The sequence below is a fragment of the Alligator mississippiensis genome, chromosome 1 (assembly GCF_030867095.1).
Source record: "Alligator mississippiensis isolate rAllMis1 chromosome 1, rAllMis1, whole genome shotgun sequence".
Taxonomy (NCBI): Eukaryota; Metazoa; Chordata; order Crocodylia; family Alligatoridae; genus Alligator; species Alligator mississippiensis.
The window spans coordinates 199,651,822-199,675,320 of record NC_081824.1 but is presented as its reverse complement, the minus strand read 5'-3'; the positions used below and the strand labels follow the sequence as shown (position 1 = coordinate 199,675,320).

The window sequence follows — 23,499 nt, the reverse complement described above, 5'->3', positions numbered from 1 at the left end:
GCAGGAGGACATGCTTCAACAGTTCAAAGTGGGCCACCGCAATGAGCACATATTCCGGGCAATAGCTGCCCAGATGGCATAGTGGGGGCACCAGAAGACATGACAGAAGTGCCGCACAAAGACCAACTGTGCAGCCACGGCCCACTGGCAGCTGGCCCAGAGGTGAAGATGGCTCTGCTGCAGTGCCCATACCACAGCCCAGGCAGTCATGTGGTCCCTGTTTGGATCTGACAAGCGTGCAGACATGGGGCCGCAGGTCCAAGGAGCTAGATACTGTCGCAGGTGGCAGCAGGTCATAGCCAGGCAGCAGCCCCCACTGCTAGACTAGTACAGTAAGTAGAGGGTGCAGAGGCCACTCTAGGTTAGGGCTGCTTCAGCAGTCCAGCTGGCACAAGGGGCTTGAGTCCCCAGATACTAACTGGCTGGGCCTCAGAAGCTCATGAGGGTAGCTTTTTATACTGCTGGGGCAAGAACTGGTCCCAGTTCCTCTACCTCCCCCTGCCTGAAGATCTGGGAGGAGTAGGATAGGGTCAGTTTGTCCCAAGTGGGACAATTTGCCCCACACCAAAGTGCATGTTCCAATGCATGTGCTGAGTTACAAGTTTCCAGCACAAATTTGTGCCGCAGCTACAAGCACCCTGGGAGTTTAGCCCTTAAATTGTTGATTTGCTAGATCCCATTACCTTTCTAAGCAACCTAGCTGAGCTTCAGCAAGATCAATCAAAAACTGAGATTAGTTCCACTACAGGCTGAAACAAACAGTTGAGAATCCTGGCAAGAATAATATATACATTTAAGCAGTACATCAGTCTCCACATTCCCTTTCTGAGCAACTGAGTACAATGCTTTTGGCACTAAAGAGAACAGCATAGAAGAACAAGACAAAAGTGATATCTATAACTAGAACATTTGCTGCAACATCCACTCACTCTTAGCATGTCTTTCTTACAAGAAAAAAAGAAAAAATTTAGTCTAGCATAAGTATTGCACCAAAGCAATGTTTACTTTGATCATTCATTAAACTTACTGGCATAAATATTTTCATATATATAATCTGCCAGAAAAGTTCACAAATATTGTGTGTATTGTCTTTTTAGATTGAGTACAACTAATACCACTTTTTCTCTGAAGGTATCAAAGTTAAGAAGCAGGAGCGTATGGCAAAAACTTAAAAATCTTCAAGTCTCAACAGTCCTTTAAAGTTGTAGTTTTTTCATAAAAAAACCCAAAATGTAGCCTGGGAAATTAGTGACTTGTCCCAAGTTACAGTTAATTAGTGACAGACTGAGGACCAGAACTCAGTGTTCCCAGTCTACTTGCTTCTTTCATTAGCTTACCCTTTATTCCCAATATGTTACCTTGGTATTTTCACTCTGCCTTTTTTTGTTGTTGATATTTTATACTGGTCATTCTTAACTGCTCAACTGCTGTTGGAAAAGCAGGTGACAGCTACAGCTTAGCCAGCAGTTTCATAAAGCCTCTGTGTGGCCGGGAGGTGGCAAACATTTCTCTGGGATGAAAGTTTTCTAAACAGCCAGCTGTGTCCTTCTAGTCCTGATTAGATACTGCACCACCCTCCTTATGGGGCCAAGTCTTCATCTGGAAAACACAGCTGGCACAGAATTTAATAAGCACTTGCTTATTAAATTATATTTCTGTTCACAAGCAGATTTCATGCCCTAAGTAGTATCTTGAGTGCCTGCAAGTCTCTGGAGTGGTTTTAAAACTACTAGGGGCCTAAAAATAATGAATCACCTCTTTCCCTGGCTGTGGCTACAGCAGTCTGTTCCCTGGGGACACGTGAGATGAAGGAAGAGTCAGTCTCAAATCCTCACCTCATCTTGGGTCATTACAATCTAAATTGTATTCCTACAGCATGCTGCAAGGCCACGTCTTCCTCCTGACCTTACAAGGAGCTGAGAGAGCAGGGGAGCAAGTGGAAGGGGGTGGGCAGATTAACACTACCTATAAGGAACTGCAATTATCTTGCAATTTAGAAATCAAGAGCCTGGCATATATGCCCCTTTGTTCATCATAGCATAACTCTGAATGTATGTATCTATATACCATGTTATCTGAATTTAAAGCATTAGGGACAACCACGGGGCTCAGGTAAGAGACCAAAAATGAAATACTGTATTTACTTGCATCCAAAATTAAGTTTTTCTCCCCAGTTGGCATGGGGGGGAAGCCTCATCTTAGATTCAAGTACCAGCCTGGGACAGGCAACGGCTCAGCTCCAGCTCTGGCCCTCCACCCCAAACCGAAGCCAGAGGTGAACTGCCACCCACCTGAGGCTGGAATAACTTGTTTGGCAGGCAAGAGGGAACCTGCAACCTGGCCCCAACTCCTTTCACTCCTCATGTCTGTGCATGCCCCCATATGCCCTGCTTCCCTCCCCTGCTTACCTTCTGCTCAGGCTCTGGTCCCTCCGGCTCTAAAGCCACCCAGCCAGGAGCTACTGCATCCTGTCCCCAGTCTGGCTGGGCTGCGGTTGTGCTGCTGCTGAGTGCCTCAGAGCAGAGCACAGCTGCAGCAAAAGGTAAGGAGGGCAGGTACAGGCATAGAGCGATAAGAGGTGGATGAGAAGGCTTCAGGAGGAAGAAGGGGGTGAGGGAGGCCGGGGCTGAGCTGAGTATGTGCTTCTGCTGACTGCCTCAGAGAGTGGAGGGGGTCTGGCATAGGTATGGAGGGACAAGTGGCAGGGGTCTGGCCTGTTGCCTCCACCACTATGTTACCTGCCACAACAGGGAAGAAGGGAGGTATAAGTTTAAGATGACCCCCCAGTAATTGGAGTCTAGATGTGGAAAATTATAACAAAGTTTTTCCATGTCTAAAATCTAATTACGAAGGAAGGGACATCCTAAATTTGAAGTTACCTTGGATTCAGGCAAATCCAGCAGCCGATTTATGCATGTGCTGCTGCTTGTGAATATTTGCTAATGTCAGAATTACCACAAGGGATCATACCACCATCCCTATCAGCTGTTGGGTTATGGCATAAGACTGGAGATCTTTCCAACACCAGCAAGGCTCTGGCTTTCCACACAGGAAGGAAGGATATATCCATTTGTGAATACCAAATGATACTGCATTTCTAGGGTATGGTTCTCATCTTCACACTTCTGTGCTTTCTGACCTGTGTGATACTCAGTAGCAGCACACGAGGACAAATCATTCTTAATGCACTTAAAATTAGAGAAATAAAACACAAAGGAAAAAAGGATGAGAGGCAGGGACAGCTGAAGGCAGAAAAATCCCAAAACCCAAACACAACAGAAAAACAAGTCATATAAATAATGAAAGAATGAGAGAAGCACACCAAATACCTAATCACTGACAGGGCAAATATACCTGAATCAGAGTCCAATTTAATGTTATGCGCACTGTACAAACACAAAGAAGTGGTCTCCACCCAGAGCTTATAGTCCATGTGTAAAAAATAGTCTAACCAATAGCAAGACTCACTTCTGGACTGCAACAGTGAACCCAGCCCTCACAAGAGGAATGCAAATGGTGGGTTCAGCAAAGGTCCCCTGCAAAAGATTTTAGAAGAATTGAGTTTCTGTCTATTCTTTGTTTATTGAGAGACTGTAGCAGGCTGGCTGGCAGAGGCTTGCAGCAGACTGCACACATTCAGCTGTAGCATTCTGCTGGATGCAAAGGGCTACAACCCAGCAGAAGGCAGTTGGCATTGATTACAGGCTGCCTAGGAGGACTAGGCCAGCTGAGAAAGATAATTAGTTAGCCACAGAAAGTTAAAAGGCTCCCAGGGAAAGGCTAAGTTAAAAGGCTATTCCTCGGGGTCTGAAAAAAGACCCAGGGTTGTGAGGGTTGGAAGCAGCTGCTAGCCTGGCTCCTCTCTTCCCAGTCTCTCACTCCCCCCTGTGCCCCCCCAACTCCTTTCCCTGGGAGCCTTTATCTTCCTGTGGCCAGCTAATAAGCATCTCTCTCAGATAGCCCAGTCCTCCTAGGCAGCCCATAATCACTCCCAACTGCCTGCAGCTGGGCTGTAGCCCTTGCAAGCCTGCAGAATGCTGCAGCCAAATGTATGCAGTCTGCTGAAAGTCTCTGCTAGCCAGCTTGCTACAGCAGTATAAGAAGGCAGTTTGCAGTGCTATGGTTTTTTCCTATTTTTAATTTTTTTTTTTTAAAGGTAAACTCTGGTTTTTAGGGTTTTTGTTTTTTTGTTTTGTTTTTTTTTAAGTCTGACCTCCTAGAACTATGCTGGAGGGGTTCAGGAGATGTGGATTGTGACCCTGTACTCTTTAACAGAAGAAGAAGAGATGCTGAAGCTAAGGGATTTAAAGTTTTCCCTTCAACTGTACCAGAACAGTTGTACATGATGCACACCTCACCCTCCCCAGTCATATCACTATAAAAAGACTTATAATATATGGCTTATTCTGCTATCCAGCATAACTACTGCTATTTGAGGACTTTTACTTAATTTTCTCCCTATGACCATGGCACCATCCCTGAAAAAACCCAAAACTTTTTACTTGCATTGTTATAAACATTATAATTTGTAAGCATGAGCCAGACCTAGAACTAAGATATCCTTTCTCCCAAATGTCCAATGAGATTTAAAATGTTTCTGCCAAACAAAAATGACAAATAAATCAAGTGTTGCCAACAAAATGCCTCATCCCTCAGTTATCCCTCATAGCGTGGTTTCACCATTGTCCAGCCACCATGGGCTCCTCCAGTTCAGGGCAAACTTGAAGTGCTGGGAGGGAGGGAGCACCTGTGAATGAGCGGTTAATTGCTCAGGCCACTTGCTGTTTTCCTTTTGTTTCACAATTTATAAATACTAGTCCCCCTCCCCCTCCCTCCCTTCTGCCTGCCTGCCCTGCCACCTTTGGGTTCCTGCTGGGACACTAACTGTTTTCCCTCCCCACCCCCCTTCCCTACCAGACTGCGACCCATCCCATGCTAAACAATAACCGGTAAACTAAAGGTTAAATGATTATTTAACCTTTCACATTCCTAATTTAAGCCATGTGGACATACTTCTTTTCCTTTCCCACACTGGGCCCCAAACAGGTTCTAGCCCCACCCTGTTCTCTAAAGACAAATTGAAAGGTTTTTCACTTTCTTTGGTCCAGGAACCATCATTCTGCCATTCTCCTGCAAGTGTTTATCATGATTTTAACTGACAGCAGCAAGGCACAGGGAGTCAAGAGATTTGGTTGCTCTTTTTTTTTTTTTGATTCCATCACTGACTTGCTTTCTAACAGGGGTGTCAGACATGCGGCCCATGAAACCATATGATCCGGCCCACAGGTACTGGATGTGGCCCAGTGAGGCCCAGCACAGGGCATGTGCTTCATGCTGTGCCCCACCCAGCCAGCCCTGTGAGCTGACTCCAGCATGGCTCATTCCTGGGCTGGTCTGGCAGGGTGCAGCACACATCCTGTGCCAGCCCCTGCTTCCCCTGCCCCTCATCCCCCCAAGCTATGTGTAGCACTGGTTGCCCATGTGCCACCTGCAGTGCAAGTCATTAAGCACCCCAGAGCTATGTGCGCTGCGTACGACCCAGGGGTCTGGCACAGGAAGCACACTACACTATGCTGTGCCATAGTCCTGTTTGCTGACTCTGGTGAGCCCAGTCCAGACTGCAGACTGGCCCAGCAATGCTCATCTGGCCTACAGGGCCAGATGCATTTGGCAGCCTTGCTATATAAGCTTGGCACAGTCATTGGACTTCCTGTATCTTGATTTATCTACATATAACCAAAGGCCTAATGGTACTTACTCTCCCTCTCTAAAGAGATTTGATGATGTCAAGACAATAAAGGTTATGTAAATGCAAAGCATTATTGTCACCATAATTACCTATGGAGTGTAAGGAACCAAATGTGAGCAGCTGCAACAGGAACAACATGCTCCCAAGCAGATGATCTCCCATAATCCCACATTCTTGGCAATTTAAAAAGACCAAGAGAGAGGCAGGAAATATAAAAATCAGAAGTTTTTTTTCTAAAACTAAGCTGAGGGTCAGAAGCCACGTTGCTCACATGGCGTAAGCACTGACAGAGAGGTGTTTGGAGAAAGACCTTTAGACATAGGCCTAATCCACACTACTAGCTTTTGTCAGCATTCTCTTAGGAGTGTGGCCTTTAAACCATCTGGGATCCATGTTTAAGAAGCATTTAGGTCCTAGATGCGAGTCATGACAGAAATACAAATCTAGGTTTACTGAAAGTCTAGGCTGAAGCTGACAAAATGCAGCAAGAGACTGATGGCTCAATGCTACAAAATAGCTTTGAAAGCTAAAAGAACTTATCAGCTATCCTGTTCTAGACAGTAGATAGTGACTACACACCAGAAAGCATCACTAGAAACTGCTCTTTCCTTCCCTGGTGTGACTGGGCCTCAGAGCACCACACGCTGGAAGAAGATGACAACACAGGTGGCCAAGCAAATCAGAAGTGAAATGAGAATGAACTTGGCTTTTGATGCACTTGCTTGCTTAACCCTCTTTTCGCAACAGCAACAAGCAGAATCACTTTCACCATACAGCATGTGCAACATGGTAGAGGCTTCCAGAAATAAAGAGTCATACCAAATGCATTCTTGCTGAAAAGAGAAACCCACTAAGTAATCAGAGGAAGAGTGTAAGGACTAGTCCTTGCTAAACTGAGAGGGAATTATGAAGAGTCGAGACCCTGTATGTTAAACAAGGCCTAGCATCACTTTCCTTCTGCTCCTTCCGCCTCAATGGATGGGGCTTGGAAGCAGCACATATAGAGAGCTTAGATTCTAAAAGTACCTTGACCCATCATTACTTCTGTCACTGTTACACTACTCAAACCCCAGCATTTATAAACAACTTGAACACTTATTATTTCATACTGACTTGGGGTAAGCGCCCACTCAAGAATTTTGACATTGTTTTTTTTTTTTTCTGTGCATTTTTATACCCGCAGACACACTAGACCCAAGATCCCCATTGTATTGCAGTGGCAAACTAATTAATGATAACACATTGAAAAGCCTTAGATGAGTTTTCCAGCACTTGGAACACTAAGCCTTAAATTTTCCTGATCCAGCTTTGCAGCAGCTCCTCCAGACTACCCAGTGGCATCTCCAGGACAGGGCATGTGGTGCAGTTCCAGTTCCTACCATGTGTCCTGGGCTGGAGTCAGAGCTGCCATCATGTGCCTTAGGACAGGGCAGTAGCTCTAGCGACTAGCTCTGGCATAAGACACATGGCATAGCATGGGGCAGCAGCAGGGCCAGCAGCCAAGGAAGTAAGGCCTCAGCAATGGCTACAAGCAAAATGGCTGGAGAGTAACCAGGGCTACATCAGCCTTCACTCACCCTCCTGCCATGTCCACCAGGGGCTGAGGGCACTCCCCCCAGCCATGCTCCCTAATTTCCAGTGGCCTGCCAGGTTATAGAAGCTCCAGGGGCTGGATCTGGCCCACAGGCTGTACTTCTGACACCTCTGGTCTAACTATATGGACAAACAGAAAAATTATCCAGACCAACCAATAGATTGTAACTGCTTAATGCCGTAGGAAGTAGAAACAAAACCCAGTAATTTCTCCCTGTTTTGTTTAGGGTGAATGTGTCTCACTATAACTTCCACTTACTGCAGGATAGAAACAGACATACAAAACAGTGCAGAACAGCTGACTGACATGAAGTAAATGCCACTGCCCTTTTAATCTGACTGTCTATCCACACCCTTGGAGTCTGCCCTGCAGCACTGCACCATGCAATAATTTCCCAACCCAGAAACACCAGAATGCAGAAGGTCAGTTCTAGGAACAGTAGCAGTAACAAATTCATGCAGAAGAAGTGGAGCTTGAAGATTGCTGGGGAATGCTTTCTTTGCATGAATACTGGGTAGATACCTAGACAAGGAAAACTATGGAAAGCTATTGAATGTACTTTTTTCTTTTAGAATTTGAATAAGAAATTAGAAGTAGAAGGCTAGAAGAAAACAAATTTTGATATCTAAGGGAATAAGTTTAAAGATATTTGAGAATGTATTTGTGCCAAATCCTCAGTTTGGGCAATCTGAATAATTCCACTGATGTTGGTGCAACTGTAACAACCTAAACCAGATGAAGACCTGGCCATTTGCATCTGGGAAGATTTCCAAATAGAGGAGAATATTAATCTACTGAACTGTTTTTAGGAACTTTCAGTTTCATCAAAAATATTCATAGCTCACTTCACCAGGCCTTGTAGTCGGAGCAGAAACCAACTGTTGCCACACACTTTACATAGAGGACTTAATGGCTTTGTAAGCAAGTAAAGAAATTGGAAAAACCTGTTGCTTTCTTATGACCAATGTCTTTCATTAAACTGTTTGTTTCCATCAAGAAGTAACTGCACTGGTTAGTGTGATGTAGGTAGACTACAGGGAGCCATAGAGCCAACTTTCTTTCCCAAACCGATTGGACCACTTCTGTCTTGCAGGTTTTGTTTTATATGAAGAGCATCTAGGAACTGGACAAGGAAGGGCTACACAGCATGAGGCAGCTTTGCTGCCTCCTTTAGGTTAATCAGAGAGCTCTAATAAAGGGGGAGTGTGCAGGGCAGATTTACCTGGCGACTGCTACCACAGCACCCCTCATGAGCCCTTGCAACAGAACGGGGTGCTGTGGTAGCCCAGTTGAAAACCACAGGCTGACAAATAAACCAGGAAAAGGTGGGAAACAAGGAATGTGAAAATGATATTGCTGAAGTTCACCTGTCTCTCAAATTCCAAACAAAAACATAGATCACTTTTATTTGCAAATATGAAACAAAAAGCCAAACAAAAGGCCTGAGCTGATAAGTAGAGATAGCTCCACTTTCCACGGCCGTATCAAGAGATAAGACACTCAATTACTTGAGACCCCGTAGAAACAGGGCATTTCCATCTCTTCATGTACACTCACCACAACAACGTTTATAGTTATCCAGCCCCAGAGCTACTGCCCACTGTAGTCAGTGGAATGGTTCAATGAAGTTCAATGGACTTTGGAATGTCCTGTCAGCTGATCTTGCACCCATATCAATGTGTATTTGTGCTTCCTAACTTCCCTGTGCCTCTGCCACATCCTTCACTCCAAGCAAAAAGTGTTAGTGCAAGTTACATATGAATCAGTTGCAAGTAGAAGCTCACTACCACAGAAGGCTCATCCACTGCTTGCAGAAAAGAAATCCAAAGCCAGCAAAGCAGCACAAACAGGTTTTTGTTAAAAAAGCAGAATGCTATGACTGTGTGAGATCGTGAAACACATCCAAATTACTATCAACGTTAACAGCCCATTCAAACAGTGCTTGGGTTGGTTTAATTTTAATCTTTACATACCATTTGAGGGTATCTGATCATCACAGAGTTCTCATTCACCTAACAAGCTGGTGGACATGCTGAAAAGAGTAGAAAGCAGTAGATAGATAGCAATATTTAGCAACATTTATAAAAAGAATTGAAAGCAACTGAAGGAAAAGATTACTGGTCTTTTTCTTTCCACTCAATTACTGACTAGGGATTTTTTTCCCCATTTACAAAAATTAAATGCAATTTTAAAGCTGTTTTCAATAAAGTCTCAAACACTGTAAGATCTGTATAACTAAAACCAAAAAAGGGGAGAGGAAAATAGAAGAAACTGCCATTGTACATATGGTCTGATAGTATGTTCCATGCACTGCAAAAATACACTAACTTTTAAAAAAGCAATTATTCTATTAGCCCACAGTTTAAAACTTGGCAAGACTGTGTTAATTACTTTATGAGAGTCATTCAAGGTTTGTCTACAGGTCACTTATTTCTAAACGTAAGTAGAGGCCCCCGTTGGTATTCTGACTTTGCCATAAAATTGAAGCACATGCTTAAATGCACTGCTGATTCAGAGCCACAAGCACCTCAAGAAGCCTTTATACGGTCTAACATTTTCAAACATCTTTTGCCAAGACAGCCAAGTTTAGAACATATGGACTAAAACTCTGCAATACATTTATTTTTACATTGACTACATATTATGGGAGAGGTTATTAAAAAGCTTTCAGCATCAGCCTAACACTGCTCTCATTCAAATCAATGCTAAGGCTAACTTTGAGTTTAGCATAAACATAAGCATATCTATACTCGGTTACCTTTGATGACAAATGCTTCTGTCACCAGACGCAGCAGGTACAAGGGTTCATTTTCTATGGACATGTCATCAAGTCCTGCTCTAGCATACATGCTGACTGCATCTCTGTAAGATCCTTCCACATAATGGAGCTTCCCTAGAATCAGCATGGCTTCCGTCATATATTTAGGCTGAAAAATAAAGATATGGCTATGGTTAGAGATATGGAGACCAAAGCAATGTTACCTCAGAGCTAACGGAGTACTTGACAGGAAGCCAAAAATCAAGACAGTTAGTCTCAATAGTGACACTTCGCTTGTAATTAACTCTCAAATGCTAAGGATGGGAGGGAGGTAATGCAAAGATATCCCAGTCTTATGCCCTCGCTTTTAAATATGCAATCAGTGGCCAAAGTATCAACAATTGTTTTGTACCTGGAACATACAGCTGGCAGGCACCAGAGTTGATGCCCCTCACATGCATGCAGCCTGCATTTCAATTTCATTAACACCCATGAAAAGGATATTGCAATTTACTGGGATATTTAAAGTTGTCAGAAACACCAATATTGTCTGCATTTTTCCCAGTGGAGGGCTATACCACCTGTGCCTGGGGCAAGACTACCAGTCGGTTGCTCCCAGTGATGGTCCACCCCAAGGGAGGTAAAATTTCCTTTAAAACAGAAACTCAATCCCAACTTTCTTCCCCTATCCTACCTGGGGCTATTTAGTAGCTCTGCACTTCCTGAAGCCCCCCACCCTAGACTGGTGGATTTGGGGAGACAGGGCCAAGGTTACGCCCAAGTCCAAAAGGTAAGAAAGGGGAGTGAGTGAGTATTCGTGTTCTCTAATTCAAGCAGCTCTGATCCACAAAGTGCAGGTCCCTTCTCTATTCCACCCCCATGTGGACAGGCTGAACATAAGGGCAGGCAGGCCCAATACACTGCCAGGCTAGATGATGGCTATCATCAAAAATGACCTGGCAAAGAAATATTTGGGCTTTTGACCAATTTTACACTTCTGATGTACAAGCAAGACCTGCAAGGTTTGGGGTTTTGGGTTATTTCTTTTCAGTTTCTAACATCAAAAAACAACCCAGGAAGTTAAACTCTTGCCTACCCTCTTTGCCCAGAAAGACTTCAAAAACTAACAGATTATGGTATGGCAAGAAAGTGAAACTAAGAGCAAAAAAAAAAAACAAAATAAAAAATTCTATTGAGATTGCCTAGAATGGCTTTGTTCACGTTTCATGCAAGTGACTAACAGGCAGGAGAAAATGGCTTTATTAAAGATTCAAAATCATCCCCACACACACACACAACTTAAAAGTAAGGGCTGAGAAAGCTCCCAGCCTGATTCTTGGGCTTTCTAAGGAATCCAACAGCAAAAAAAACAAAGAAACAATGAATATTCTTGATGTTTCTAAAGTTAAAGAAGAGACTTGAAATAGCCTTTCAGGCTTTCCATATGTATCAGCAAGCAGGAAAAGGCTCACAAACCATTTCATATTTTAATAAATGCAGCACTGACTAGTATTGGGAGCCCATAGCTTAATAACAAGCTCATGATTAAGAAACATGAACTGCATAACTGTGACCAATGACAAGACATTCCACAAATGCAAATTGCTACATCAGTTGGTACTGCCGTCAAAATGAGGAAGGGAACAAAATGGTTCAGTGTATAAATATGCAAAGAGCTGCATTATGCACACAGCTCACCCTAAAGTTAAAGAACACACACCCCTAGGCAGAACAGACTTAAGCCCCTGCTTCCACTCTACTGATTTCATGCTTCCAAGCTGGGTGCCATTAGTAGCACCCAAAAGGTACTGGGCGGTTTTTGAAAATCTTAGCTCAAGTACCTATAAATACATTGAAATAAATGCAAAGTAAAGGCTACAACTCTTTGGTACACCTCACAGAATTAAACTCTTACAGAGTATAGCAAGTCCCACACTTCAGACTAGTATAATTTTCAGTCCCTTGAAGGCAAGATACACAAGCAGAATATATCCAATACCTTAGCAAATTCCTAAACCTCCAGCCAACTTCTTTCAAATCACAAATAAAAAGCAGCTATAGATGTGCATCAGAAAATGAACAGAGAGTTTTTACATCAGCAGCAAAAAGTGATTTCTTCTGACTGAACATACTGTCAAGAGACAGCAAATGGTGCATTAGTGATATTAATAAAGGAACACGGGTTTGTGTTTGTGAAACAGGGACCTGGATGAATGATGCATAAGTTTTGTCTATCTTTTGAACTATCATACAACAGTAGCATCAATTTGGCAAAGATATATGTCTGCTTAGAGTACTTACTCGTAATTTTCCCCTGTTTAGAATACTGGTCAGATATTTTTTGGCTTCACTCATTTCTGGCTCGCTCTTTTCCATTAATGGAATGGAGTCCTTCACTTTGGCAAGGTTTTCCTTTAAACACTGCTCCAGCAAGGCTTCTGCAAGTAGTAGATTCCCATAGTCCTCTGAAAGATATAGATCAACCAGTAGGAAAAATAACTTAATGCTGTATTTCCATATACAGTGAGAGAGAAAGAACAAGATACCACAGAGTAATAACCTCCTCTTCTATATACATTTTCCTTAGATATAAGAGTTCAAATGTAATGGACAACAACAGATGGAGCTACAGAGTGTAATTCTGATGAGTCTTCTGGTTAATGGAAATGTTAGTTTTCTACCAAAAAGTGAAAAACTTTCCATTATATCGGGAGATTTCTTCAAAATTACTATAATCAATGATAAAAAGTCAGAATTTCCATTGCAAGCATCTTTGTTGTCAGAGATTAATTGTATATGCTCAAATTTAATCAAGCAATTAATTAGATGCTTTTTATGACTGTATAAACAAATATGTATTATATGCCTACAATGCTTTGCTAAATTCAGCACAGAACCATAAAAAGATAGAAAAACACTAAAAGTCTGAGCCTTGGTTTACAAGATTGCAGAAAATGATTTTGTAAAAGACACGCACATGCAGTTAAAGTAAAGAAGTTTGGAACACAGCCCTGCAAAATAATTAGTACCCAGTGTGAGTTTCATTGCTATATGAAGACCAACCCTATAAAATCACATATATGAGTAAGTCATTCTGTTGTCTTCAGTGGGGCTGTTCACCTAAGCCAACTGACTCATCAAATTGGGCCCATAATGAAGAAGAACCACGTTTACCTGAATTCAAGACAACATCAAATGTTATGATGAGTCTCCAATAATTAGATTCCATGCGTGGAAAATTATAAATTCGTTACAATTTTCCATGTATAGAATCTAATTGTTGGAAGGTCATTAAATTCATCACCCTGAAGTAGCAGCAGGAGGACAAGGGAACAGACCTTCTCCCTCTGCCCCCACTCCCCCCCATGCCTGCCACTTGCCTCCTCCATCCCCATCCCTGTTCCTGCCTCCCTTGCCCCACCCATGCTTGCACCTGTCCCTCTGCTCCCCCTCACCCTCTTCACCCCTCCATGCCACTTACTATGGAGTAATCAGCAGAAGAAGCAGCCTCTGCCCAGCCCAACCAAAGAGAAGCAGCAGCACCAGCTGTGGCCTCAGCTGGGTCAGAGCTGGAGCCAAAGCTGAAGATAAGGCAGGGCACTGGAGGGAAGCAAGAGGCTGATGATGGAAGGCAGGTGATGTAGGGGGCCAGGCAGGCTGCATGGTCTCCCCCACGCTTCACTCTGAACCACATTCTGTGTCCCCACCCACTGAGTGGTTTCCCCTGCTACACAAGCCACCCTTGGACCAGAGCAAGCAGCAGCGCAGCTCTGGCTTCAGCCCCAAGCTCCAAGCCAAGGCCAGAGCTGAGCCACCACCTACCTCAAGCTAGTATTCAAATCCAAGATGAGGCTTTTAACCCCACTATGCTGACTGGGGGGGAAAACTTCATCTTGTATTTGAGTAAATATGGTAAATGAAATGACTTGGGGAGCAAGCCTCAAACCCAGCAGTTGACATTTCGGGGCAGGCCTTGATATGGTCTACTACAGACATCAGGCCCCATGCATACAGTACAGGTGAAATTTCATAGCTAAGGAAACACTGGTACATGGGGCAGGGTGGAAAAAAGATTAATTTCTTAAAATAAATTTAAAACACAGATTTAAAAAATTAATTTAAATTATAATTAAATTGTTTCTAAAAATAAACTAGCTTAAAGTGAAATTTGAATTTAATACAGCATAGACTATTGATTTAGTGTAATCTATTAAAATAATTCACCATAGATAAAATAATATGTTGAGTCAATGAGCCTTTACTAAAAACTCTGAAATTAAAGGCTGATTTTCTTATATACAAGAATGAAGGGGAAAACATCTAACTTTTGAGGTGAAGCTTCGTAGAGTGAAATTTAGTGGTTAACTGCTTTGAGCTATTTATTCAGAAGTGGTATATTCTGACGACCACCTATGAAGAAAATCTTTACAACATTGATGGAAGTATCACAGCTAGAGTGGTCAAAGTTGTGGAAAAGGGAATATAGAAGATATGCTGACTAGAGTGAAACCTATTTCCATAGCCTTGGACCAACTGCAGAAAGATTACTGCTGTATTACAGATGCTGCTGAAATTTGGAAAGAATTTCAAGAAACATTAAAGTAAGAAATACCAACAGCACAGTTAAAACCACAGGCAGTAGAGGCAGATGAATCAAGCACTTACTCCGTCTCATTTTCTTGCCAATTCCCTACACAAAGTACCAGGGTAAATGCCTAACTGCCAGACAGGAAAATGCTGTTATGAGATGAGCTTCTACTAATCACCAATCAATCATGCCAACCATAATAAATTTCAGGGTCAGAGGTGAACCATTTAAGCAGTGTATGTTTGCTGAGGATGTTTTAAAGAAAGTCACACCACTGAACTAGTGGAAGTCGCTAGCAAAGCACCTGGAACCCAAGTTTGTGGAAGTGCTGAAGCAGCTTTTGCTAGCAGCATCTTCTTTTGCAGATGCAGAAAGAGTATTTTCTTCACTTGGACTGATTCATTCAAAGCTGAGAAATCAATTGAGAGTTGAAAAATCTAGACAGCTTGTTTTTCTCCTCCAGACTATGAATAAAAAGGGGAGGAGGATAAGATTTAAGAGTTCTAAAATCTTGAAAGAAAAGGGATAATTTTTTCAAAACAACCTAGTAAAAAATGACCATCTCATTCTAAAGACAGTTAAACAAGTAGGAATTTAAGCTCAAATGAGTTTCACTTAGGCATTTTAGAAAATTTGCCCCGGGTGACCTGAAATAATTGGTTTTAATTCACTATTCACAGTTCATATGTCTAGTACTATAACAGTTAATGCTACTAGTTAGTAAATTAGTTAGTTGTAAATGGGCACCACATTTTGATTAAAAAAAAGTTTCTGTATCCAAAACATCAAAAAGTTCGTTTAATAAATTTGAAGTGCTGGTTGTATGTTTAATTAAATTCAAATTACCAACTTAACAAAGCTTGATACAATACAAATATGAGCAAAAAGTTAATCATTTAGTGTATAAGAAACATACATTTCCCCATTTTATAGTACACCAAAATGTAGGATTTCCAGCAATCCAAAGATGTTAAGCTATATATATATAAATTATTTACACACACACACACACACACACACACACACTTGTGTACCTAGGAAACATACATACCAAATCACTGTAAAATCTGTTTAGTTGTAAATAGACATATTTTAATTATTATATCAACATTTCTTAATAAAAATACAATGGGAAAGTTGATTTAAAAATGATTTATTTAAATTAGGCTTTTGACTTGCTAGTTTAAATTTTGATTTGAATCTGCTATTTTCAATTTGGATTTGGCCCGATTCAGGAGACAGTGATTCAATTCGCTGATTCGGATCACTTTCCTGATCTGATTCGGCCAAATCTTAATCTGAAGATTCGATTCAGATTTGCAGAATCAGCAATTCTGCCACAGGCACAGCATTATATGTTTTTTCTATGTACCTCAAGGCACCAGGCATGGCACATGAACGCTGAGCCGGTGGGGCAGATGGAGCGTCCCACAGGAATATGCGGGGGACCCCCAAATGCGCAGTGGTGGAGCCGGAAGTGGAGTGGAAGTATTTCTGGGGCACTTCTGGGTCTGCCACCGAGTATGCAGGGGGGCCCCCCCTGCACCCCACTGGCTCAGCGATTGGCCACGGGGGGACCCCAGGTGCTCCCCCAGACCCAGGAGGCACCAGTTGCTGAGCTAGGGGGCAGAAGGGAGTCCCCCGTGCGTTCCACAGTGGACCCAGAAGTGGACTGGAGGTGCTTTTGGTCTACTTCTGGGTTCGCTGCCAACCCTACAGCGGGATGCTCCATCCGCCTCACCATCTGTGTTCATGACCCACCTGGTACCTTGAAGTATGTAGAAAAAACATATAAAGCTGTCTCTATGGCCAGATCATCGAATCTCTACGAATCAAATTGGAGGCTTCCAATTCAACTTGGAGAGATTAATGAGTTTCCTGATTCAATTCAGATTCTGAGATTCGGCCGCTGAATTGGGCCGAATCTCCTCTGAACTGAATCAGCGAGCAAAGTTTGCACAGCCCTAACTTTTAGGTAAAGAACTGTATGCACACAATTAGCTACTTTATGTGAACAAAGTACTTACATAAATTAAGTTCACAAATACATGTGCATTTTTATGTTCAAGTCATAAACACCAAGAGTAACTTACTATGCTTACTTATAATTTATACTATGTAAAAAAGATTTCACAACATTACATCCTCTCATTTAACCTGCACATGAAGTCACTAGTTTTTTCCTTAAAAAGTTACAGAATCACACAGTAAACAGAAGACAGTAAACACCAAAATCATGAAAGTACTCGTTAGTAAACACTGACCAGTTATTTAATAAATATCCTATTGACGATCACTTCAGTTCAAACCAATAGAAGCATGAAAGTATTTTTTTCCTTAGACAAGTTTTTTCACCCTGTACAGACACTGGGTTTTCCTGTTGAATTGCTCAGAAGTGTGGTGCTCAGAAGTGTGGTGCTTCCAACTGCAATTCTTAATTTACAGAAAAGAAACACCGAAGTACTTCTCCTTCATAACCAACAAGTTACACACTGTACAGGAGACACTTGGAAAAGTGATACAATTTGAAATTATCCCTTTAAAAGCATAAATAATTCTAGCACTAAGTAGGGTCCTGAACTCTACATATACACAGTCAGGCATAAAATGAATACCTGTGGCTGTGTGGAACCCTACTAAAGTCAATGTATCACCACATGGGCCCACAGGCCGCTGTTGTAGATTTCATTGCAGTATCAGGGGCCTGTAGTCTCAGTTTCACCTGTCTTATGTTCAGTCAAAACATATCTGTAAAGAGCTGCTCTTTTAAGACCAAACTATCAAAAACCAAAGGTTTTTCCTGTTCAGAAAAATCATCATGTTTGCCAAGACCTGATCTCTGATGACCTGAAGGGCTTAATTCACACAAATAGTCCCATAGACCTCAATATTGAGATCATCAATATCAAGCATGTACAAATCAGAGTAAAATCAGATCCTTTTAACAGGAAAGTCTGGCATTTTTAGCAAGATTTCATATAGTTTGCTTATCTGCAAGTACTAAACCATCTGTCTAGCATTTTGATTAATAAAACACTACCCCTCAGACAAGCACTCCAACGAATAAACAAAGAAGTACGTCCTTACAACCAGAGGAAAGAATTGGCAAGGAAGTAGATAATAAAATTATATTGGCTATTTATAATTTGCCCTCCACCCCAACCAAACCATTACAGAGACTGGATCAGTATATCATAACAATGTCACAACAACTTTAAAAACAAAACCAAACCATCTCCAGACATTAACAAATATCTAAGGGAGGGGGGAAGAGGTATGTCTAAGGCCCACAGTGCTCATACTTTTCAAATATACGATTTAAAGAGTTTGCTGGATCCACTCTTTCCAGATATGGTGGATTTCAGGGTAACGAAACCGCCACAATCTAAACCTTGACGTTCCAATAGCTTGATCCACTATCTACTTAGTAGGCAGTATTTCAGACTGAGAATCATATTTACTCTAATACTTCCCCCATACCCCCCCAAAAAACCCTCATATTACACTGGCATACAAAGAAACCTCATTATATACTTGGTCTATCATTACACTGCTGCCAAAAGCAGCATATGCTCAGTAACATAAACCAACTATTAAGTTGATTAAACGCAAACACTAAGCAAGACTATAAAACACATGGCCCATATTGGGCAAGGGAACCTTCCACAAGACTAGGTTAAGGCAGCCCACCGGAAAAAAGCATAGGGTAGTGCCCATTGAGTGCAGTCACTCAGTGCTGTCTCTTTCAAGTCATGGTGAGCAACTACACTGCTTATATATTTCTTCTTCATTCCTACAGCCTAGCAGTACCTTTCTTTCCCATTTCCAAGGATTTCCATTTCTTCACCAGCCTTAAGTGTCTGGCAAACATCACCAAACAGGGCCCTAGACAGTACACCCAGAATCCCACTGTCACCCCGTCTCTCAGCCTATCACAAATAATTAATGTGGCCATACACTCCATGAGGTGGAACCGGACCAGATTGCCCGGCACCTCATCTGCATATAAATTTTTGGAGGATCCCAGGACTTGAGACAAGAACACCTGGTTCCAGTCATGAGTGGGGGGACAAATTAGCGCATGGATCCTTTGTGAGGGGTATCTGGAGTACACACATACTGAGCTGTACTAAGCGATGGGGTCAACATGGCTTGAAACACTGTTGACTATGCTGGGGCCCAGCGCAATGAGCTATATGACAAATCAAACCTTTCAGCTTTAAATTAATATCATGCATTGGCCTCTTGTGGGCTCAGATCAAGTGTAGTCCTATGCTTGCCTGGCAAGGGAAACACCCGTGACTGCTGAGGCAGTCTTCCTAGTTGTACCCGGGGAAGACCGTTCTCCTGGCACAGGGATAGTACCTGCCAAGGTAATGTATAATAAACCTTCCACTTAGCTGCTGGAGTGGGAAGGTCTCAGCTTTATGCCCACTTTATGGAAAGGGGAGACTCCTCCCTAGCTTGCTCCTACGGCCTTATGGCTGAGTACAAGCAAAACTCAGGGGCATCCGAACCCCAAGCCTCCAGGCTTGGGCCTGCAAGTAGGATGCCCGTCAAAGGACTTGGAAACCTCTGAAGCCCCAGATGGGGGTGAAGGATGTCTGCCGGAGGTAGGGCCACTTATGGTTCTGGACTGACTCTCAGATTTGGAATTTGTTTTGGCTAATTTGACTTGGAATACAGAAAATTTAAATAAAGTTTGTAGCTACAAAAATGCTGCTTAAAAATATATTTATGGAGTACTTGTGCTAAAATTTGCAGCAGTTTCAAAAAAAGGTATGAAGCATCATTTCTGTATGGATTAAGTCTATGGGTACTACATGTGAATTACTACTAGTTTATTTTGAGGTTAGCATTTTCAGATTTGCTCTTCACATCCATGTGCTCAGGGAGACCAGGATCTGATAGTAAGGGGAGGAGAAAAAGGATGCTGGGGGAAGGGGAAGGGAAGCAAAGGGGAAGGGGGCTACCTGCCCCCCAAGATTTATTTTTCCTGCTGTAGCAGTAGAAGGGGGACAAATTCAAGGCAAACCTCCAATAACTAGATTCTATACCTGGAAAATTAAGAAATGTATAAATTATCCATATACACTGTCTAATTATTGCAGTCATCTTATATTTGAGTAAATGCAGTACCTATCTCTGAGCCTCAGGGATTTAAGTGTTTAGGGACTTAAGAAGTTACAGATACACCTTTAGTGAGTTTTTGTAAAGTACAAGTTCTTCAGGACCTAATGGGATTTTAAAACACATATCTGCATCGTTAAGCACTTAAATACCTTCAAGATTCTGGTCTACCATAAGATGGAGATTTACTAGGCTGTAAACTCTCCTGTTGAGGGTTATTTTCTTCAACTCACTACACTGGACCCTTATTTTAACTAAACACAGTTGCAAAATGTGCCATTTGACTTTAGACAAGATTCTGTCACAAAATAAACATGGCCACATCATCTTTCCAAAGGCTAAAGAACAGACTGCAGGCTAGCTCGCTATTGATATTCTCTGCCACACTGGGTGAGCAAGTCTTAACAGGAAGTGCATTCAGACGAGAATGAATCATCCCAGCTGTCACTTATCTCTTCCCCACCGAGTTATACAGCAAGAAAAATAAGACGGGATGAATCTGAAACTGGGCGATGCAGATCTCATATCTGCTTCCTGAGTTAGGAATATAGGACCAATCTTGACCTTCCGCTACATCAGTGAAAGCCCCGGACTCCCAAGCAGGTAGATGGGCTGCGTTTTCTTTCTCCTCCCCAGCGGCCAGGAATGCAAGTTGTTCTCTCTCAGTTACTGGGTTATATTTTGGGTCTTTACAGCTGTTTCTCCCAATGTCAAGCCCCACACACTGCACTACCCAGGCATGTAAATTATTAACTGCATGACTAGTTACACAGCCACCTGCACTTCTAAGAGCATTTCTTCTCTTGAAACAACCCGTCTTTCTCAAGAATAAAATCTTTACCATGTCAACAGGGTTTCCTTCCAGAGTGGCAGCCCCTCCCACACATTTCTAATCTCTTTATACAGAGCATAGTAGTCCCAGCATAGTTATGGCCTTCACCTGCTACCACAGGAGAAAAAGGTTTGGTTTGTATTTGCAGCATCTCTCCCCTGTGCTTAAAAAAAACACAACCAAAAAACAAACTTCCCCCTTTACACACTAGACCAGCATGAGCATTTGCTGGCTGGGGGTTGTAGGCACGTGAAACACTTAGAACAGTTGTTCTCAGAGACTCTTTGGGTGACTATACATGTGCTCCTTTGCACTGTAATTAGAATGATACAGAATCCTGTGTATGAAGCCCCATGCACTTTCAAATGACCACAGGGCACTTTAACTCAAGCGCATTGAATGAGGTTTAGGTAAAGCCTCCTGCAGCCATTTTTAAACACGCAGAGGCTTTATCCACCAGACGCTGCTGTGTTTTAATTAGAGCTGCTGCCCAGGAACCGCTCCAATTAAAACACTCCACCACCACCTTCGAGCACATGTACAGGCAATCTTAAGACTTGAGGTAAACCTCATTCAGCCCAAGCCCTGCCTTGGAAAATGCTGGCTCTCAGTTTCCCCCCTTTTTTTTTTTTAAATAACAATTAAAAACAACAGTTCTTCTGATGCAGAGAACTCCAATTCGTGGACAAATTGGAGAGCCCAGCAGAGAGCTGGAAAATGGAGAGGGGGCTGAGGCATATGACTTCTGAAGAGAGGCTGAGGAAACTGGGCTTATTTGGTCTGGAGAAGAGAAGACCGAGATGGGACTTAATAGCAGCCCTCAACTACCTGAAGAGGGGTTCAAAAGAGGATGGAGCTGGACTGTTCTCAGTGGGGGCAGATGACAGAGCAAGGAGCAATGGGCTCAAGTTGCAACAAGGGAAGTTTAGGTTGGATATGAAGAAACACTTCCTCACTAGGAGGGTGGTGAAGCACTGGGGGTTACACAGAAAGGTTGCGGAAAGTTCATCCTTGGAGACTTTTAAGACCAGGGTCAGCTGGGATGGTCCTGCTTTTTGGACCAGATGCCCTCCTGAGGCCCCTTCCAGCTCTCACTTTCCAGGATTGACAAGTCCAACGGACACCAGCAGGCCGAAACGTTTTTAAGGCTGCAGATTCCTAGTCGAAATCCCCAGGTGGATACAATGGCCGGCCTTTCGCCCACCCAACAGCACTGCCCTGGTGTGGCCCTGCACCCTGGCTGGCAGCCCCCCACCTAGAGCCACCGCCCTTACCAACGCAGCTTGTGCTTTCTGGCATTGCTCTTAAAGTCTAGGTTTGAGGAAGGTAAAAAACTTAGCTCTTTCTCAGAGAGAGAGAGAGAGAGAGAGATGTGCCTTGTGGGGCTTGCTTGCAGGCTTATGAAGGTGGTAATCATTATTTTAATACGGTTCTTTGGTGGGTGGGGGGGCTGGATTTCTTTCTCTGGGCTGTGCCTCCCCTCCACCCTGGCTAGGAAAGGGGTTCCCCCTCCCCGCTGAGGGGCGGCAAACCGCCCGGGCAGCACTCGCCCAGCCCAGCCCCGCTGAGGCGGGACCCCCGGCTGCCGGCTCGGCCGCACTCACCGGCGTCCGGCGCTCCGCCGCCGCCGCCGCCCTTGCGCGGGGAGCCGGCCCAGCTGCGCAGCGGCTCTGCCAACGCCGGCAGCCGGCCCCAGTGGCACTCGGCGCGGCACCGCTCGATCTCCCCGTCCCGCTTCAGCTGGGCGTGCGAGCCCTTCGCCGCCATCTTGCAGCCGGGCAGGCCCGCCCCGCGAGCCGGCTTCCCCGGGACGCTCCGCCTCGGCGCCGGGGAGACCCGGCCAGGGCTCGCGCTGCCCGCGGGACACGGCCCCTCTATGCTTGGCACAGCCCGCTTCACGTGGGGCCAACTTGAGGTTTTATTCCCAGCTCCTGATTCCCAGTTGCATGTTCTCGGCTCCCAGTTCCTAATTCCACGTTCCTAATTCCCTTCTCCCAGCTCCTTATTCAAAGCCAATCTTTCCACAACTCAAGGTAGCGAGCAATGAAGGAGACATGCCAGGAGCTGGAATCTCCGCACACGGGAGCTGCACGGTTTGGGGTGACCCAGAAAGGATTTTGCCCCACAATCCCAGCCCGAACTCAGCTCATTTGGGGCACTGTGCACTGCACACTGCACTAGGGCAGCACTTCTCAATCCGTAGTTCACAGCCGCCTATAAATTTATTAGGGGAGGTCAACGGGGAGTAGGGGACACGCTGTTTACTAGGGCGTCCCAGGGAGTGACCAGGAATAACGGGTGTAAACTAGTTGAGAGTGGATTTAGGTTAGATATTAGGAAGACATTTTTCACCGTAAGGGTGGCCAGGATCTGGAATGGGCTTCCAAGAGAGGTGGTGCTATCACCTAGCTTGGAGGTCTTCAAGAGGAGGCTAGATAGTCACCTGGCTGGGGTCATCTGATCTCGGTCCTCCTTCCTGCCAGGGGCAGGGGGTCAGACACAATGATCCATTGTGGTCCCTTCCGACTCTACAATCTATGAATCTATGAACCCAAAAGTGGGTCACAAGAATATGTGAAAGGGTGGTGAACGTAGTTTAAAAAATGGATCGATAAACTTTAAAAATTGATTTTTTTTAAAGCAACACTGTACCTAGACTCCTGGCAGCCCCCGGCAAACTTTTAGTATCAGGGCCTCCCCAATAAAAATTACCATTCTCAGGCCCCCTTTCTGGCCAGTCCCCAGGCAGCTGCCCAGTTCATCTATGCCCATGGCCAACCCTGCTTTAAAGGAGAAAAACGTGGAAAACGCTGGCTTTCCCCTTGCAGGCTGGCAGAGTTCCAGGCTG

The 23,499-nt window shown here is 43.7% G+C and overlaps 1 protein-coding gene across 6 annotated transcripts in view; it reads right to left on the bottom strand.

The window, feature by feature from the left end:
• Positions 1-22,445, bottom strand: part of TTC7A (tetratricopeptide repeat domain 7A) — a 260,649-nt gene extending 238,204 nt beyond the window's left edge. For 5 of the 6 annotated variants that reach the window (XM_006268496.4, XM_019485343.2, XM_019485340.2 and 2 more), the window contains exons 1-3: positions 22,256-22,445; positions 12,403-12,566; positions 10,102-10,270 (exon numbers count right to left, since the gene is read on the bottom strand). In XM_006268496.4, the coding sequence (XP_006268558.3) occupies positions 10,102-10,270; positions 12,403-12,566; positions 22,256-22,418 (496 nt within the window). In that variant the 5' untranslated portion in view covers positions 22,419-22,445. Of the gene's footprint in view, positions 1-9,316; positions 9,376-10,101; positions 10,271-12,402; positions 12,567-22,255 lie in introns of those variants that run through there. The other variant, XM_014610958.2, reaches the window with a different exon arrangement.
• Positions 22,446-23,499: the final 1,054 nt, after the last annotated feature.